Here is a 19,583-nt window from a genome sequence, read left to right on the forward strand (position 1 = left end):
ACAATTTTAGGAATCCATTTTTATATTAATGGACATTTGATTTCTATATCAAAATAATTTAGCTTAATTATCATCAGTGAATTGAAGAACTCCCACCTATTAACTTTGAGCAAGATCCACTTTGCTCAGATATCATAACCCTCATCTTGAACATTGTTATTCATGCTACCTTAATTTTACACAATTTAAATTGTCTCTTTTTTAAATTATTTTCTTGTTGCATTGTTTGATAACCTGATTTTTTCAATGTTTAGACTGACCTCGCATCACAGACTTTGGAGTGACACTGACTTGGCTGGGGCTCTGGGTAGGCTAGGTGGTTGATGGTTTCTTCACTTGTTGTCTTCCTTCGAGGAGAGCTAGGTTTATCTTCCAAAACTGCGCCAGAATCTTCCTCTGAAAAGTTAAAAATGTTATTGGTAGGACAATAGTCTACATTTGTGCAAGTTTTATGTTATATACTTTTTTTTTTAATAATTGTTTTTGTTTCATTCATATAAAATATATAATACACAAATAAATTTAATTCATTACTGACCTTCCCTCAGAGCCATTTTTTCTGTGAACCCAGGTTTGTAATAATTTAACGTCTGTTCCATTTGAAGGCGATGTCTTTTTTCCTAAAAAAGAAAATTATATACTGTCCAATAAATATAAGCTTTACAGTTTACTGGTATTCCAATTTTCTATTCTTTCAAGAGTTATTGCCCTTGAAAACATTTTCCAGGGAAATTTTGTTTCACAATAATTGGACCATTAATTGATTTTTTATATTCATATAAAAGTAAATTTGATTATTTTAATTTTTTATTGCCTGTGACAATACATCTCAAATACAAGGCGGAAATGAATTTTAAAGCCGTTATGTATTTTAAAAACTGGCAAAAAATATTTTAAAAGACTAACTGATTTCCCAGAAATGATTACTATACACATACCACAGTTTCTATATCAAACACAAGGTTGTCCTTCTTGAGTTGGGTTTCTTGGATTTCTTCCTCAGATACAATGGGCATGACCGTTTTATCTGGCGGCTTGATGTACAGGGGGCGGTCTGAGGTATCACACAGGGGACTGGATTCCTCCCTCTGGTGACCCGCTGTAACACACCAATCAAACCAATCAATAATCACAACTATTATGGGTAAATTATTGGTGTTTTTTTTTTGGCTCATATATCAACTAGGTAATCAAGTAAGACTCATGCATTCACATATACAATTTTTGAATTCATTACATAAACTAAAATAAAATGCTGATATGAAGAAAAATGGGCTGCGACTAATTAAAGAAGTACATGTACAAAGTTATATACACTTGATAACTCCGGTTCTGCTATTAAATAAATGTTATATCTTAGACTGTGGGGTACATTCAAAACAAATGGCTCTTTAGCATGATCACATGAAGCCTTCAATTTACATTTGACATGTGATACTCCAAAAATTTAGAATACTTTGAAATGATGGACGTCTGAGATGAAACAGAAATTCATGTACATCCTATTACAGATTGTCTGATTGAGTATCAACTAAATCCACTACTTTCACTTAAAAAGACAGTTTTTTCTAAGTCATTTTAAATGATATAAAATCTGTATTCCTTTTACACATTAATTATATTATTGAGAAATCACAAAGTCATTTAAGCAGAAGACAAAGTTTTGGGTTGAGAATCTTACATCTAGATCGGCCGCTGTTGATCCGATGGTTGATCCTATCGTAGGCAGACTTGGTCGTCATTTCTGGTCTCTCCTCCGCTCTCTGACTACTCTGGTACATTGACAAATCCGGAGCAGTCAGAGGCCGGTCTCTCACAAATCCAGCTTTTACCCGGTAAACCATTTTCTGAGAGGTCACTATCTCCTTTTTCAGATGTTTGTATAACTTCCTTTGCTTTCTAGCCTAAATTCAAAAGATTTCACAGTCATTAAAAAAAACACAGTCCCTTCTTTCTAGCCAGACTTGTAATTACTGGTGTAATTCCACTTGTTAATACCATTACATAGATACACAGAATAAAAGTGTGCTTTATTCCATTTAGGTATGTAATGAAATACATTTAAATTTTCACCGGTCTTGATGTCACAGGAGGGGAGAATTGATCAGCTTTAATCATAAATGCCTTTCAGAGGGGAAAAAATGTTGTCAAACAGTGTCTCATAAAAGAAAGAAATTAAAAATATCAATATTGCATACCTGTCAAATTTTTTTTTATCACTTGGAGATGGCCCTACCTGAGATGAAACACTTTCTGTGGGGAAATGAGTGAGTTTATCATAGCCTTGTTGCCAATATCTGAGCCAATCAAATGGCAGTTTGATCCCAATCAAGGGTTGAAATTGACAGGCAGTGTTTTTATCTTGTGTTTACCTTCATATAGCTCGGTTCATTGTTCCTACCGGCACTTCACATCTTTTAAGTAATATACACTTCCAGCAGAAAGGTAGAACATATTTGCTTTGTTGTCGACATCAAGATTAATGGGAATCATTGGTCAATATTAAGAAAAAGTTGGTAATATACTTGAAAGCTGGCATTTAAATGTTGGATGGATATGAAATGCCCTTGTCTATACAATGAATTATGCCTGCATGCACTTAATAAAATGAAGAGGTATTTAATAATGCAAACAATGAAATATTCTCAATGCTGTCTCGCAATCTATGGTTAATATGCGATAACAATAAAATCACCATGCACAGGATGAATGACCATCTTTAAGTCCTCCTTAAAGATAGCTTAAAGGTGTTTAAAGGTAGCTTAAAGACGATCTTTAAGCCACCTTTAAGCTACCTTTAAGCTATATGTATTGTTTAAAGGTGGCTTAAAGAAAGCGTAAAGATGGCTTAAAGGCAGCTTAAAGACTATCTTTAAGCCACCTTTAAGCCACCTTTAAGGACAACTTATAGGTCCTTAATGTCCAAACTTCTTTAAGCCACCTTTAAGCCACCTTTAAGCTACCTTTAAGCCACCTTTAAGCCATTAAAAAAAATTTAATTCAATATTGTGCTTAATTTCCAACAAAATGTATTAACTTTATGAAAGAAAATTAAGGTATTAAAACGGTTTTTATTCTAGAAAGAAAAATGAAAAAAAAAAAAACCCAAAAAAACGACCGCGGTGAGAATTGAACCCGGCACCCTTAGTTTACTAGCATCAGCACACATCCTCTGCGCCACGGCAACTTACATATTTATATGTGTTTTTATATCCTATATATCAGTGGATATTGAATCACTGTATTGAATGTTTTTACTTGAAAAGATTTTGACAAACCATTCAGTTTGTAACAATCAATTATATCTAATTTATAAATTACATGCATGCATGTATTTAGAATGAAATACGGAACTTGGTCTTCAGTGAACAAAAATATATTATACCTAAATGGAAGCCGTTAGGTTCACTATAGTAGGCTTTCTTAGTTAATAAATTTAAACCGAGTAGATATAGGTAATTCATCTAATTTATAGCTATAAAAATGTAAGAAAGAAAATGAAATCATTTCTTTTATTAAATGCATTGATACTATTAGGGTATTTGTTCAATTTCCCGCAATTTCCCGGTTTTCATGATCGCGGCGCCGTTCCAACATGTTTAAATATTTACATGTAATTGTATGTACATGATTTTTAAACTATCAATTCTATAACAAACAAAATTACCAATTACCGGTGACGTATTTACTGCATGTGGCAATTGCAAATGACTTGTACATACAATTGTATGATGTGCCAGGCCGGGTATATTTGACATATTTACCCTTATACATATATTTAAATAATCAACCCCTATTTATGATCACCGGTACATTAATTAATTAGCCTCAAGGTTTTACTCTTACATACATGTATCGTTAATTTGTAGACGTAACATATTTGAAACCCAGAGCTAGGAAATAATACTTTGAAAATGAATTACAAATGTAAATTAACTTTTATTCACTAGACTTATCGTATACTCGTACATACTAAGATTCAACGCCTTTAGAAACACTGACGTGCACCTGGGCACACGACACACCTGTTGTGTATATCTTGTATATTCTGTGTTAGTTCCAGGGGTTTTCTTAAGTTGGACAAACAATAGACTTTAATTAAATATACACAAACATGCACCTGGGCACACGACACAACTGTTGTGTATATCTTGTATATTCTGTGTTAGTTCCAGGGGTTTTCTTAAGTTGGACAAACAATAGACTCTAATTAGATATACACAAACGAACAAAACTATGTCTAGACAAACAAAGCAGTAATATCCTGCCCGATATAACAAAGGCAGTTGAGAGTCTTTTCATCTTTAACATGTATCTAGCAGATCTAGAGTTAGAAATAATGAAAATTGAAAAAAAAAATACAAACCTTAAACCGATTAACAAATTAAATCATGCATTTTTGGTTCATTATCTTTATTTTGTTTAATTACCAGATGAACTGAGAGAGAGAGAGAGAGAGAGAGAGAGAGAGAGATATTTTTTAACCGATTAATTTATAATAGGAAACAAACATACTTTAATTAGTTTTATGCACATATTAAGATACAGAGACTGCGCTCATCCCTACAATAATTTTGAACCCCCCAAAACATTATAAAGAATTTTATAACGGCAATCTGTGTCCATCGGAGCGGTGCTGATGATAGCGATCTGTGTTTAATGGAGCGACGATTAAAACCGCCTGGAAACCCCCCCCCCCCCTTCCTTGGAAATTATATTATCACTCGAATGACCCCCTCCCATCTCTATAAAAGAGCTTTTGCATTTACTTGATCAATATTGACTTAAAGGCCACTTAAAGACAATGTAAAGGCAGTGTAAAGAGAGCGTAAATGCCACTTAAAGATGCTTAAAGGTGGCTTAAAGGTGGCTTAAAGGTAGCTTAAAGAAGTTTGGACATTAAGGACCTATAAGCACTTGCTTAAAGGTGACTTAAAGGCGGCTTAAAGGTTGTATAGCCTTTAAGCTCCTTTAAGTCACCTTTAAGCCACCTTTAAGGACTTGCTTAAAGATGGTTTTTCGCCCTGTGATGTACCCCAAGTTTGATTGCAAACCAGACCTGAAAATTAAGAAGTAAGTCAAAAGATTTCCATGTTTATTATGACCCGCTACCCTCTGAAAGAAGTCAATGTTTTCATATGGGTTTTTGTAATTTCTTCCACAAGTTTAATCTTTCTTTCACCTCTGGTGCATGGTTTAAAATGGCGTGTATTCATTAGGTGCAAGCAAACACCCCAGGAATACAATTTAATATATTCTGCATATTAAAAATCTTTAATCAAGATTAAAAGCTTCGGATCTATACAAGTTAAGAATGCATTCTGATTTATGAATCATCAATCTTACTTAGTAGCAGCAATTTTTTGCAAATTTACACCAATCATAATTCTGAAGAAAATAATCTTGCCTATAACTGCAAACAAACAAACAAACAATTAAGACAAACACACGGCAGACTTAAATTAAATCTGGCATCAATGGATCTACATGTATTGGGGGCAAGGGGGGGGGGGGGGTACTCACACATATACTAGTAAATCATGTAATAAAAAACCTCCTCTTCTGAACAACAGTATACGGTTAGATCTCGAGTTCTCTGAATGCTAGCCATATAAAAATAATGTACAGATTGATGTCTTTAAAGACTTAAATTGATCTTAATGTTCACACAGAGAAAGAAAACCATCGCAAAACAATTATGATAATGCAAGGAGATTTTTATAAATGAACTATTTTGATTATAAAAATTCATTCATAAGATTAATTGTAGTTATGGTATATCATTTGTAACATCATGCATGACATAATTAAAGTGCTGTAGTTACTCTAAAAAGAGCATCAGTGCTTTTAATTGTACATTGTATATACATGTAGCTGTGGTAGATATTTTGTTAACATTCTAATACAAAAGTAAGTGTTAGTAATTGGGTATGTTATTTGAAAAATTCAATAAATAAAAGTTGATTGCCACTTCTTGCCTAAATAAAGCAATATTTAATACAAGAAAAACAGCAAAATTGTGGTAGCATTAAATCTAAATAGAACTGCTGTGACCTAATTTAATAAAATCATCACCTAACTAGTTACCTCTTCATAAAACGCAACAAACTCATCACAAAAACAGGTGTCGGCCTGAAATACATTTATGTTACAAGTCATACAATGTCTGAAATAACTACAAGTTTGTTAGCTAGCTATGTCTGTGTTAATCACATGAATTAGGAAAAAAAGTGCCCTCTATCATTTCATATCAAATACATCATCCAGATTAGAATGTTACCTTTAGACTTGCACTAAGTATATCAAATCAAGTTGTTTATAAAAATTAAATACTTAAGAGTTATTCCCCTTGAGATCTTTAGTACCACTAAAGTATCCAACAAATGTTAAAGGTTAAAATCCAAGAACCTGGGTTAAATTGTGAGTAGTGTTAAGAGATCTAGATATCGGGGGATCACCCACCATTTCCATCCTCTCCTCAGCACAGATGATTGGGGGGTCCTTGAACATCTTCTTACTCCCCAGGTTCTCCTGGCCAAAGTCCCACTCCTCTTTGAGGTATTCATCGTTGAGTTTCTTGGCAAGACGGGCATCATAGTGGGAGAGGAGCTGCTCAAAGTCTGCCAGCTATAAAGGAAAATCCCATTTTGATTCATACATACAGCCGTTACTGTAAACATAATATATTTGGCCTGTACGTTATTTGGCGGAAATTAGTTTTTGAAGGAGTAGACGTGGATTTCATTTAGGGTATTCCTGAATGTGACTATTCTTATACATATATGCATGGCAATCTTCTCAAGAAGATTGATATACTATCTAAAATGGCCATGCATGACCATGCAGCCATCCTGTAGATGAACTATTGAAAGACATTCAGCAAAATGGTCAAAATGACTGGTATCACAATTATAGTTACTTCACAATTGGTAGCTACATAAACTTTAGCTAACTAATTAATATTCCTGATTTAATTTTTTTTTTTCATCTAAACTTACACAATTTTATCACAATTTTTTTTTTATTTCATCTAACAAGAGTGGCATGAAATTTTAATATTATTTAGATATATTCTTTTTCATACTGCCATTAATGTGCACAGGATTACCTTGTAGAGTTCATTCTCCTTCCCCTGGGGGGCGGTCCCATCCTCGGGGGTGTAGTCCTTGTAACTTCCACACCTGAAATGAGGCAGTTCCTCCAGACAATCAGAAATCTCATACACCCCAGTCTCTGGAATCTTCCCTTTCTCACGGAATGTCAGCTTAAAATTCTTAAAGAACCGAAACTTTAGCAGTTCCTTTGCTGATAGTCTACGAGGACGTTTTCCCTCCATAATTTTTCGTGAGAAAATGTCAGTAACAAAGATGTGAGCCCCAATAGAAGAAACGTTTAAAACAAAGCATTGGGCAATTGTTGGTAAGCATTGTTTGATTGATAAAAATCTACAGCTTTAACTGAATAGATGTAAACCAACAGATTACATCAACATGTATTATTGTTGTTAAATAGCAAGCTTATCGGCCTTGACTATATTCCTTATTGTGCAGATATTTGTTAACATACTGGGTAACTCTGAACTCTTTCTTACCAAATATTCTTTCAAGTCTGTTCCTTATATATCAGCTCTTTTTTCTTCTTACTCCACATTAATTCATAATTATTCTTAAAAGCCCTTTAATTGTTATGCCTAAAAGCATCCTAAAAATTTGGATTATGAATTTAATTATAAAATTCAATTCTGGTACTTTCCGGTAAAATAAAATGATTGGCTTGAAAAAAAATTTGTTGCTATTTTTTTTCTATTCCACTGCAGCGAGTGGGTATTCTTAGGTGGACTATTGTTAATACATGTCGCAGATAAATTTAAAATATCAGACAAATTAATAAATAAAAAACTGTTAAGATAAACATTTTAAATACCTCCCTCCCCTCTCCAGAAACAAAAATTCTGTATTTTAGGTATCAATACAACACCCACAATATGTGAACAAGAGTTATCTCTCTTGTTCTTTAGAGCTATGTACATCCACACACCATAGAATTAGTTCCAGGTATTCCGACAGCTGGATGCGAGTTTTGTCCTCAAAGTGGACCTTCATATGTTTCAGCCTGTGCATCAGCTTCATTGGTGCAATGGAACGCCCACACATCTACAATCCAAAAATCAAATGCATGATTTACACTCATATATTGATCCTAATATAATTAAGCTAGTAGGCATATAGTTATATTATCATCATTACCAGTACTCTGCATAACTCTCATAAATTTTCACTTATATGGAGTCCACATAATTTTATGGCTTAATTCATTTTCATGAATATTATATTCATGTATATTATTAATTTTAAAAATATCTAATTTCATAATTTCTTAAGGATATGAATTAATGAAAGAGGAGTACATATAACACACAAAATTCAAAAATATTGAACAACCATGGTGTAAATGATCCCAGTTATTAAATGCACTATAAAAAAAAATCATCAAAATGAGCAATTAAACTATAAGACTTTTTAAAATAGCATATTTTTCCCACTGAATGATGGTCTTTTGAAGTTTACTGTATAAAAGTCCTTATTGAAAAAGAATAATTTATTGATTTAAGATAATTTAATTGAATATCATAGTGACCTCCTGCTACTTGTTAATTACTATAGATTACATGACATCAACATTCCAAATATGCAGAGTGACCTTTCTTGAGTTATCAATTTTAATTTTAAAATGCCATGCTGTTAGATAAATCATCTGTCCATTGTACAAGGTTAAACATAAACAAATGCCACACATAACTTCTGATCCTCGTACATTTATCAACAGGTATTCAGAACTATACGTGTGAATTGAGGGATTTCTTTTTCTTTTTCTGCTCATTAAATTATCATTAACAACATATGAAAATTTTCATTCTCTAATTCAAAATTCTTTTGAAATCTTCATGATTAATGGCTCTGATGACTCTGTGGAGGTAATGAAGGCTTTCAACTCATTTCTTTGTATAATGGACCACTCCATCACTATATAACTATAAACCTGAGAGCTCGGTCCCAATCAGTCAATGAGACAGGTTTAAAACTCAGGGACAAAACAATAGAAAACATCAATACAACCCAGCATTCCTCCATCATTATAGATTACTTTATCAATGTAAGTATTGAAAAACTCCAACAGTATAATGAACTGTTTCTGGGGCAAATGCCCTTAGACTGTTTCACTGGCCTGTCTCAATAAATTCCAGAACTGAGAATTCTACAAGTACTAAACTGTTTCTAGGATGAATGCCATTGGACAGTTTCACTGGTCTGTAACAATTATTGCATCAAGTACTGAGAACTCTAATGGCATCGCATGATCTCTTCTTTGTAACATCTTTCTATACACCGTAATTCTTTAGCTATTATCTCTTTGGTTTTTTATAAGGGCTAGCTAAGTTGCTGCTGCATGTAAATTATTGTCACAATTTAGGTTAATAATCACCATTTTGCTGTTTATACCTTTCGGAACATTAATACAAATCAATATTTGATAAACATTTCAAATTCAGATTAAATTTTTTTCACATCTATGTCAAAACTCTGATCAACACAGTTTCAAAGCCTCATAAACCCTAGCTAATGAATAATTATGACTTTTATATATGCTGACCAATTGTCAAAACTTTCTCCATTGAAGGAACAGTTCAGTCCTTTTGCCATGGTACAGAGGTGAAGCCTTTATCATATTACAACATTAAAACCAAAGCAGAGTTAATACACGTACTAAGCTACATCAGCAAATACCATACATAGCTATTTCCTTATCTTTTTATGCTCATTTGAAATATTCAACCCATTCATTGTTGCTTCAATCTTGAACTGTTCATTTCATAAAAAAATTCAATAAAATCAAATTTTCCTAAACAATATAACAATGATTCGTTTGATTTTTAAGATTACACACTTAAAACCCTTGTCTGCGAAACCTTGTATTAAATTTCTTGAAGAGATCTATGGGCGTTTCATTTGTATTATGCTGGTTTTAAAAAAAAAGTTGACATCTTAACTCAACTCCCCATTTCACTAGAGTTTCAATTGGCAGAATTCTTAAACAAATGCTGTGTTTTGCCTAGGTACAGAAAAGGGGGCACTAAAATTTGTCTGTATATCCATCAGACACATAAACTTCACCCAGAAAGCTCAACAAATATTGGTTTAGGACAAAATAAATACACTTAATAAATTCAACAACAATCACTTGCATTCGGCAGTGTGTACTGTGTACACCTTTGCTATTGTGATTTAAGAGAACACTTATGCGAGACTATCCAATAGATTCTTTTTCACAAACTAATTCAATTGGAACTTAATGGCTTTTTTCTGTTTCCATGAGTGATCTAACTCAGCCAGGCCATAAACTGATTCTCAACTTCTCAAATATGAATAATATCAATTTATGTGAGAACATCTTATGATGGCAATTCAGTTCTTCAGTTTGGTGGAATCTTTGTCATATTTTCTTTGCTCTCTGATTTCCCTCTCAGTGAAAATTAACAGTCCATGAGTGAAATACAAAATGACTGATATAAAGATGAAAGCATATTGATCATCCAAAAAATCTATGAATGGATGGCAAAATATAAGAATGGCAGATCAGACGCATGAAGTTTCCCCTTAAATGCAGTGTCACCGGCAGAAAATCTTATAATGCCGCATAAGCAGTGTGAATTACAACACACCACTGCCAGCCATAAATCTACAGACAAAAACTCTTAACAAAGAAATGCAAAGAAAACTGCTGCGATGACATAATGTTTATTGTTGAAACTTCACTGCAGGTCCAATTTTAAACTTGTTTAATTAGTTCTAGGTGTCCGACTGTCACTCAAAGTGCCCATAAAAAGATATAACTCTTAAAGTACAAAAAATTCTACTCAGATGAAAATGAAATGAAGAATTTCTCTTTTAGTATCAACCAGTCAATAGATATTGACAAAGCAAAAATGGAGCCGTCATTGTATAACATCCTGGTATGAAAATCTGATCAAATATTAAGATTGAGAGAATTATTAGAACTAATAATCTGCGAACAGCAGTTTGACCTTCTCAAAGAGGCCAGACAAGAAAAACTGACAAATTTAATTAAATAGGAATATTATAAACAACTGATAACATTATTGGGGCAACTTCAAAACAACCAAAAGCCTGGGGTGCTTGGAGCCCCCAGAAAGGAATTCTAACAAATATGGCAGGTGACCATATATTGAGCATGCACTCTTCACGTTTACCTCTATCACTTTCACATATTAGTTTAAAACCCCCTTGCAAGGAATACAGTTTCTGAATTAACATGAATATGAGATTAAGTTTTCTTAAACAATTGTGTGCAAATGTACGGAAGGTTCCAAAAGCACTGATAACAGCAAAGGCGAGAAGGGAAAAATCAATCTTGGGAATTTACTTAAGATTTTTTTTTACTTGAAACATTTCAATTAAGGTTTAATGAAATCCACAATTGCCTTCGAAGCTTTTGCAGTTCAAAAGACATTTTCTATTTACATGCAAAACATGATAGCAATGTCATGTTTCTGCATAAAACAAGAGAAAATCCCATATTGAAATCCAGGAAATAAGAAGATTAGTGGCTTTTTCAATATTGGCTTCTTCTGTCAATAAATGTGCAAGATTTGAGACAAGGACACCAATATAGAGTTGGGATTAAAAAATTCATTACATCCATTGCAAAAAAATCTACGGTTCCAGGCCCATAATCTGATGAACATAACTTGATTTCATATAACACGTCTCTCATCTCTGAAGTATATCCATCACATCATTCTTACTAGTGAGAGAGACAGCTAAATACTGTATACAGGGTTATTTTTGCCCTGTGTTATTTTCACCCTTCTTCACTTGCAGAGGGTTTCATCCCGTCATGAATTTGCCCAGACAAAGTTGTGTTAAAAGAGATATAATTTGAGCCATTGGAATTCACCCAATCTTCAATGGAGGCGAAAGGGGCAAAAATAATTAAAACAGGGGCGAATATTTCCCTGTATACAGTACTAACTTTGGATTCATCCAAACGCATGCAGGACTAGTTTTATTAGTTATTTAAAAGTTTGCAAGTTTATTGAGACGATTATGCAGACATAAATATTCTTGATAGAATTATCATTTGAGTATATATACATAGTGTGTTACAGGGATAAGAGTGATCAAGTTAATAATGGATACCCATAATAGCCCACCATATAAAGGTAGATGTTACTTATGTAAACAGTTAAATCTCTTCGGATTCATTTATAATATGCTATGAATATCAGGTCACTTCATACAGTGGAATTCAATAATTTAGTCCACCCGTTCTACAACAGTCATTAGTACACGTACCTTGATACTGCTAAGTAGTATGTCCTGGTCAATCAGCAGACCCTTCATATCAAACTGTTCAAACGCTTGGTAGGCCACCCTGATGTTGTACAACTCCTCAAACCTACAACACAATCACAGCATAACTACTGAGTATCTAATGGACACATGCACAAGCACTGTAAATTTCCTTCAAAAAAACACCTTAGACAATAGTGTGCAGGATTAAGACTATTTTTTATTGTATTGGTGCATAGCAACACGGAAAGTCTTAGGCATAAGACGAACAAGCTGTGTTGTAAAACATTTGTATGCTGTACAAACCAGGATACAAGGCGAGTTTGGAATATAAAGAGTTTGAAATCTGGTGTGTCTAAGATTGGTTGAGTCTGAGATTGGGCAAGGTTGAGAATATGAAAGGAAAAATTTGAGATTGGGGAAGTTGAGATTGGGTAAGGTTGAGATAAGCAAACTTGAGATTGGGCAAGTTTGAGATGGCTGAGTTTGGTACTCACGTGATGGCAGAGTGGCTGAGATAGTAGAGACATTTGCGGACCACATTCATGTTCCAGTCCCCCGAGTGGAGGTTACAGGTGCGATGGAGGGCCCTCTCCAAAAGTCTGTGGTCCACCATCTTATAGGCCTCCTGAGATTAAATCAGGTGGATATGAATCATAATAATTCATATCAAAATGTACATGTACTTGTTCGCAACTGTAGACTCAAGGGTTAATGATATCATCAGAACTTGATTTGCAAAGACTCTCTCTTTGGTGTGCCACTTTTCATTAATATGGGAATACAAAAACAGTTCAATAAAATAACAGTTAAAAGTTTCAGATAAAAATTTTAGCTGCAGTATAATGCCCATCAACTCTTTATCAGAAAAAGAATACAGTGTAATTATTCAATGTAAATCTATCCATTGGCTGCCTATAAATCCAAAGGATCAGAAAGCTAATGTGAGTGAGGCTGAAGTCCCTATCCTGTTGCCATGGGAATACTCACTTTGAGGCTGAGTCCGTGCTCCTCAACAACAACTTCGGAGCCTGTGACATTTTTCTTAAATAGGTCAACAGGATACTAAAAAAAAAGAAATGGCAGACATATAATAAAGGAACACAAAGTTATTACATGTAATAACAAACCTGGATTTCACTAGAATCAGTTTACCTTGTATAATTAATGCTCAAAAATGATTTCAAAATATCATATTCAAGTGAGAATTGAATATGCACTTGTGTTATTTTAACTGAAATTCAACAATAACATTGATTCTGTAAATTTTGAATAGTAAATTACATTGACACAAATATGGGGATCATTTTTACACAATGCCATTGTGTTTAAAAAACAACAGGCTTATATGAAAACAACAGTCCAATAGAAAATCATTTGCAATAGAGAACAAAAGTGAACCTGTCCTTTAATCTATGAATAATTCAAAGAGAGAGAGAAAAGAAACATAAGCTCTGAGAGAGAGAGAGAGAGAGAGAGAGAGAGAGAGAGAGGGGGGAAGAGAGGGAGCCAGAAAGAGAGAAAGCCACATAGAAAGAGAAAGAGAGAGAGAGAGAGAGAGAGAGAGAGAGAGAGAGAGAGAGAGAGGGGGAGCTGTTGAATACATGTACATAGAGACAACTTTGATGTAAGGATCAGACACTACACCTGTCAACAATTAGCCTGTCTTAATCCGTGAGTCAACACAGGTTCACACGAGCCTGCAATTTATTTCCAAATCTGCGCATTGTGTACACAGATTACTGCACATTAATCAGGTGTGGGTGAAGGTAGACATACAGCCCGCTTTTACTGAGTCAACAGATATAATTAGTGAGATTCATGTCTGCCATTATATGATATTTGTACAAAGTTCCCAGGGAAAGTTTTAAATAAATATGGGATATCATGACATCTACCAGCATGCAGTTCTACAAAATTATATGGTATGAAAAAAAAACCCCTAAAGAAATCTGATTTGATAAATGTCTTAGCTATGATAAAGTCTTAGCTATGATAAAACTGTATTGAGAAAGAAAGTACCTAATATGTTAATTTTATCTCTATTTTTTTCTCCACCCATGAATATTACATTAAGATTTGACAAATTTATATACCCTGGGTAAGCTTGGTTCCTATTAAAGATTATACATCCTCATATTCATTATTCTTCCATCTATTTGAGGCATATTACATTAAATATTTATAAATAATTTTAAAATAATTTGTCGTCTATTTAGACTAAAGTTCAATCACTGATAGTTGCCATGGATGTGAAGAATAAGAATCTTAAGGATTTTGATTTGCCTACGCTAATTAATCCCGCACTGACCAACATATTTCTCATCTGTTACCGAAAGTAATTTAAATCAAGACAGCTAATCTTCTTTGTCAAAAGATTAAGTGCAATGTCATGCACAACTGTAATGAAATAATAAAGTCATAGGATTAAATCTAGCTGTGTTTGAGGATTACACTGCATGTGTAGTGTATTCCATGCCGCTTTTACCAACCCTATGTTACGATCAGGTGTCCAGTGCTTTCTTGGGCGTATGGGGTTAATTAATAATTCTGTCCCGCTTGTTATTAAGATGTAGATTTACACCTTGACATTAAAGAATAGACTTAATCTCCATTGTTTGTTTTTAATCACATCAAGTGAAAATCAAGTCTTTCTGTTTGTACTAACAACATTTAACTTGCTGTTAATTTCAATACGACAATTTAACATAAGACTCTCTATTATATTGTCTGCTGGGTCATAGGGCTTCAAATGTATTTTGAATTGTTTTAAAAGTACTGTATACAGGGTTATTTTAGCCCCTTGCTTTTTTTGCCCTTCTTCACCTACAAACGGATTTGCCCCACCTTGAATTCGCCCATACAAAATTGTTTTCACTGAGAAATAATAAGAGTCATTGGAATTTGTCTAAAATTTGCCCACAGTGACAACATGGGCGAAAGGGTCAAAATCAAAACGGGCGCAAATATTTCTCTGTATAAAGTAAGCTAAAAGCCAAAAACTGCCCATTATGTCAGACATCAACAGTTCATTCCTCAGCGTTAACACACCTCAGACCATGCAATATCTGACAAGATCGACAGTTTTCAGCTTAACAAACCATTACATACTATGTAAGAATTAGGTGCATGTATTAACAGTTTGGTACAGGAATTGAAAATTTACTGTTAATTCAATATATAAATGAGTGTGTTATGTTCATATTCTCTCTTCCAAATTCATTCTTTTTAGATTATATGTCATTAAGATTAAATATTAAATACAGTACAATCATATATGCAATTGTGCATGTATATATGTTTTTCCCAATTACTGGTACATGACCAAAGTGTTGTCATAAGAATTTCAAATATTCTGCAGATTTAAAAAATCACATTATTAAAACCTCTCATTATCAAGGGTTAAAAATCTTAAATCTTCAGGCAACTCATGTTTAAACATGGGCATTTTTCTTTCTTACTGCAGGTACCTGTACTCATTAGTAAAACAAAATCTTAGATCTAATCTTAAAGTCTTTTCTCTTTTGAACAGTGGGGTTTCGATCTTTTATAAACTTCAACATATCAATTAGACAAAACTCAATTTTAAAGAGATTTTTCTTTTGAAGTCTTATCAATACAACAAAATCTTCATTTTACTGGGAATTTTAAGTCAAACATAGTGCTTAAAAACTCTTTCCATATGATACGTCTTAACTCAAATGTTACTCAATTTGTTTAAATTAACAAAGTTTCTTCATAATTTCTGTCAAAGTTTGGGCTGCTTTTGAATTTATACATAATATCAAATAATGAAGGACAGATGCTCAAAATCTCAAATGAAAGAGGAGGGGGGTAATGAAATGTACTCACCCCCAGGGCTCTGGCAAGACATCTGAAAAAATCAGAGACATGAAGGTTCAATACCACAGATAGGATAAGTACCGTAAATAAGAATTACTATATAATAATAAACTACTGTATATTATCAAACTGATTGAGAATCTAGTGACAGCTACTGGAACATTACATTTGCCTTCAAGATAAGGATCAAACTGAACTCAGTTTAATAATTTTATTAGCTGGAAAATGTATATGGATAAACAAAGGTTTCAAAAAATAGAGTCCCATCTACCGGTAATAGGAATATCTCATACTTATGAAGTCCTGTTATAGTTAAGCTGGATATATCAATGCATAGTAATTGATTGTATTAATTTCTTTCACTCAAATCAATACAACATAATTATTAATAACAATCAGAAAAAAAACAACATGTATAAAAGGAAAATATATTAAAGAAACATACCCTAGTTCCTCCCAAGTATAATATCCTCTGAATTTAGGAAATTTCAAATGAAACATTTCTTTTCACTCCATCTTCTGCCAGTTCATAGAGATATCCGCACATTTAAATTGACCGGTAACTACACAGCGCTGGGACATTACACACGGCTGTTCCATTCACCACCCCTGGTGATTGCTCTCTGCCATTTTTACTGTTACTTATCTTAAATGATTCGCTGTTTTAGCTTCCATTCAAAACCTCTGAAGTTTGCAAATATTTATAGCGTGTAGCAGTGTAACAATACCACTGAAATCCTTAGTAAAGCACGGGACCTTTAAATTCTTACTACCGCCAATAAACAGTTGTGTGAATTAATGGATTTAAATTAAGATATGGTTGGATTAAATACTTAAGAAATTCACTGCAAGACTTTCCTCTCTATTGAATCAGTGCGCCACTTGATAGAAACAAATATGATAAGTTTACACCATAAAACTTAAAACATTGTCATAAAATCCTAAACTTAAACTATAATGTTTATGGGCGGTTTTTCATTTATTTTTTTTGCATTTTAAACAGGAACTCTTAATTTCTTTTATGTAAATTCTTTCAGACTTTAAGATATTAATTTCAAATAGGTTTTATTTAAATATAATTAGCTGAAGTGATTTTGCTCCATACAAGCTATTGATCCTGGGTTTTGAAAAGATTTATGCAAAAGAGCTAGCATGTTTTTGTGATATGTTCTATACTCCTGCAGACTTTCAGATATAAAAAAAAAAGTTAAAGAAAAAACCCAATCACCACTGGTCTGAAGAAATCAATTCAAAGGGATCTATAGAGATCAATTTTGAATTTTTCCGATGGCATGACTCTAAAAGTTTATCACCCTTAAACACCGAACTACCCTGCTCCTTATGAAAAGGGAGAAAGAAATTCGTAAACAGTAAAGGTGAACAAATCAGACACCCCAATGAAAAAGACATTAAGAATTCCTTGCAATAACACTAAAATAACGTTAAAACGTGAAAAGATTAGTACCTAAGTAACGACCAGCCTTGTGCGTAGTTCTTATGGAGGAATGCTATTACCATTGATTCTTATTTGGCTGAGGCAGAGGTCAACATTGCCCTTAAGGCCCATTTTGGGGTAAATTAAATGTTCAAACATCAGATATACTACTAATCAATGACTAATCTTATGGGCTTGATAAAAACACTGTAGACCAGCCTATTTAGCATTGTATAGGCCCGTGCCAACCATTAATTATCATTTTGTTATCAGTACAATTTGGTGCGTAATGACAAGGGTAAAATTTTAAAGAAGGAAATACTCTGCTGCCACCTTTAACGTTGTTCGAAACTACTGTTAATGGTTGTACGTTTAAGCTAACTATTGAACAAACATCGGTATACATTAGATACACAAAGAGCTTGCCTTAATGGCAAAATACTCCTAGCCACTCTAGAAAAGGAGACCTTAATGGAACAAAAATCACAGTGTGTACCGAAACAATAAAAGGGTTGTTCAGCATGTTACGCAATCACTCTTCAGTGATTGACCGATGCTTAAAAGTATCATTTAAAAGTGTACACAATGTAAATGGTAAAAGGCAGCTAGTTTTTTCCTGGCGAAAAAATCCTTTATTCAGTGGGCGTGCACATTATTATTCTGATGTTCTACATTTAATTCTTGCAGCCAAATCGGGCTGGATCTTTTTTCAAGTAACTCTCATTGTTAAAAATCCATTTAATTGTGAAAGTTTATACCCAGTTACCAAAACACTTTTCACACAAAAGTGTCAAATAATTGAAAAGTCATCATCAGAATTTCAATTTTTACAGAAAACTTTAGCATACATGCAGAGACAGATTTGGTCTCTGTGTATTACAGAACTTAATGGTAAAAGACCTGTGTAACTGTCTTATCATAAATTGAACTGTATATCTGTTGGCACACCCTGTGTGCGTTGATAAGTATCAGATACATTGTGTCTGGCAGATAATTTATCTTTAATCAATCTAATTGAAACAATGGCATTTAATCGATATTTATGTAGACCTCAAAACTGCAGCCATTTTTGTAAGGATAGAGGGTCAATTCCTGGTCATAGAAACATGAGGTTCCCAAACTCAACCAAAACTGTCAAAACTCAGGCAGATAACACGATATACACAAATATAAATATCCCAATACATGCTCTTGAAGTACAATTTTGAAAAAACACACATGGTGGCATGACGTGACAAAATTCACGCAACTTTGACCTTTAAACATTAATGTTCAATAAATGATGTAATGGTACATTAAACAACATAAAGAAAAGCAGAAGGACTATTAATTTTGTTGTTCCTTTGTAGGTTCTTTGTTCCGACCGAGCAAAAATCACAACATAGGTGACTGGAAGCACAGAAAGAGGAATTCTGAGATTAAAGTCAGCGCCCATTTATCTATGGAGTCAATTTATCAGCTTACAGCGCTATGTACCCACTGTCAAAAGATGCACGGAATGGGGATATATGATCTGTTTGACGATATCTACGTATGAAAAGGAAAAGTGATTAAAAATGCATTTATTAGGTACCGGCACTCTGTTCCCTTTGAACAGCTGTTTATGAAAAGAGGCCCAATACCTCTAGAATTACACTTGGAATGTCTTTACTGGAGATAACTTTATCTTTCTTGTTTATACCCTGGTAGTATTTTTCAGGGACAAAATTAACAGAATCGATCACATAATAAACAAAATAAGAATTCAAAAAACCAAATTAACCTGTAATAAATATCTGCTCTATAGAGAGTGAGGAGTAACTTTATTGACTTAAATTATTTTCCGTCTGAGCAACAGTTATACATGTCATCAACAAATGGGCAAATTCAGCATTGACTGTAGATGTACATCATATGTAAAAACATACACAATAAATATATCGAAATGTAAATAC

General features: G+C 33.5%; 1 protein-coding gene across 1 annotated transcript in view; it reads right to left on the minus strand.

The window, feature by feature from the left end:
* The window catches only part of LOC128177239 (dynamin-binding protein-like), a 47,467-nt gene that overhangs the window by 1,922 nt on the left and 25,962 nt on the right, over nt 1-19,583 (minus strand). Inside the window, exons 20-31 of the mRNA XM_052843875.1 lie at nt 16,660-16,717; nt 16,224-16,245; nt 13,362-13,436; nt 12,869-12,999; nt 12,375-12,477; nt 8,038-8,153; nt 7,109-7,181; nt 6,463-6,627; nt 1,682-1,904; nt 939-1,099; nt 539-620; nt 261-396 (exon numbers count right to left, since the gene is read on the minus strand). Coding sequence (XP_052699835.1) covers nt 261-396; nt 539-620; nt 939-1,099; nt 1,682-1,904; nt 6,463-6,627; nt 7,109-7,181; nt 8,038-8,153; nt 12,375-12,477; nt 12,869-12,999; nt 13,362-13,436; nt 16,224-16,245; nt 16,660-16,717 — 1,345 coding nt within the window. The remainder of the gene's footprint in view (nt 1-260; nt 397-538; nt 621-938; nt 1,100-1,681; nt 1,905-6,462; nt 6,628-7,108; nt 7,182-8,037; nt 8,154-12,374; nt 12,478-12,868; nt 13,000-13,361; nt 13,437-16,223; nt 16,246-16,659; nt 16,718-19,583) is intronic.

This window comes from Crassostrea angulata, chromosome 1 (assembly GCF_025612915.1).
Source record: "Crassostrea angulata isolate pt1a10 chromosome 1, ASM2561291v2, whole genome shotgun sequence".
Classification (NCBI taxonomy): Eukaryota; Metazoa; Mollusca; class Bivalvia; order Ostreida; family Ostreidae; genus Magallana; species Magallana angulata.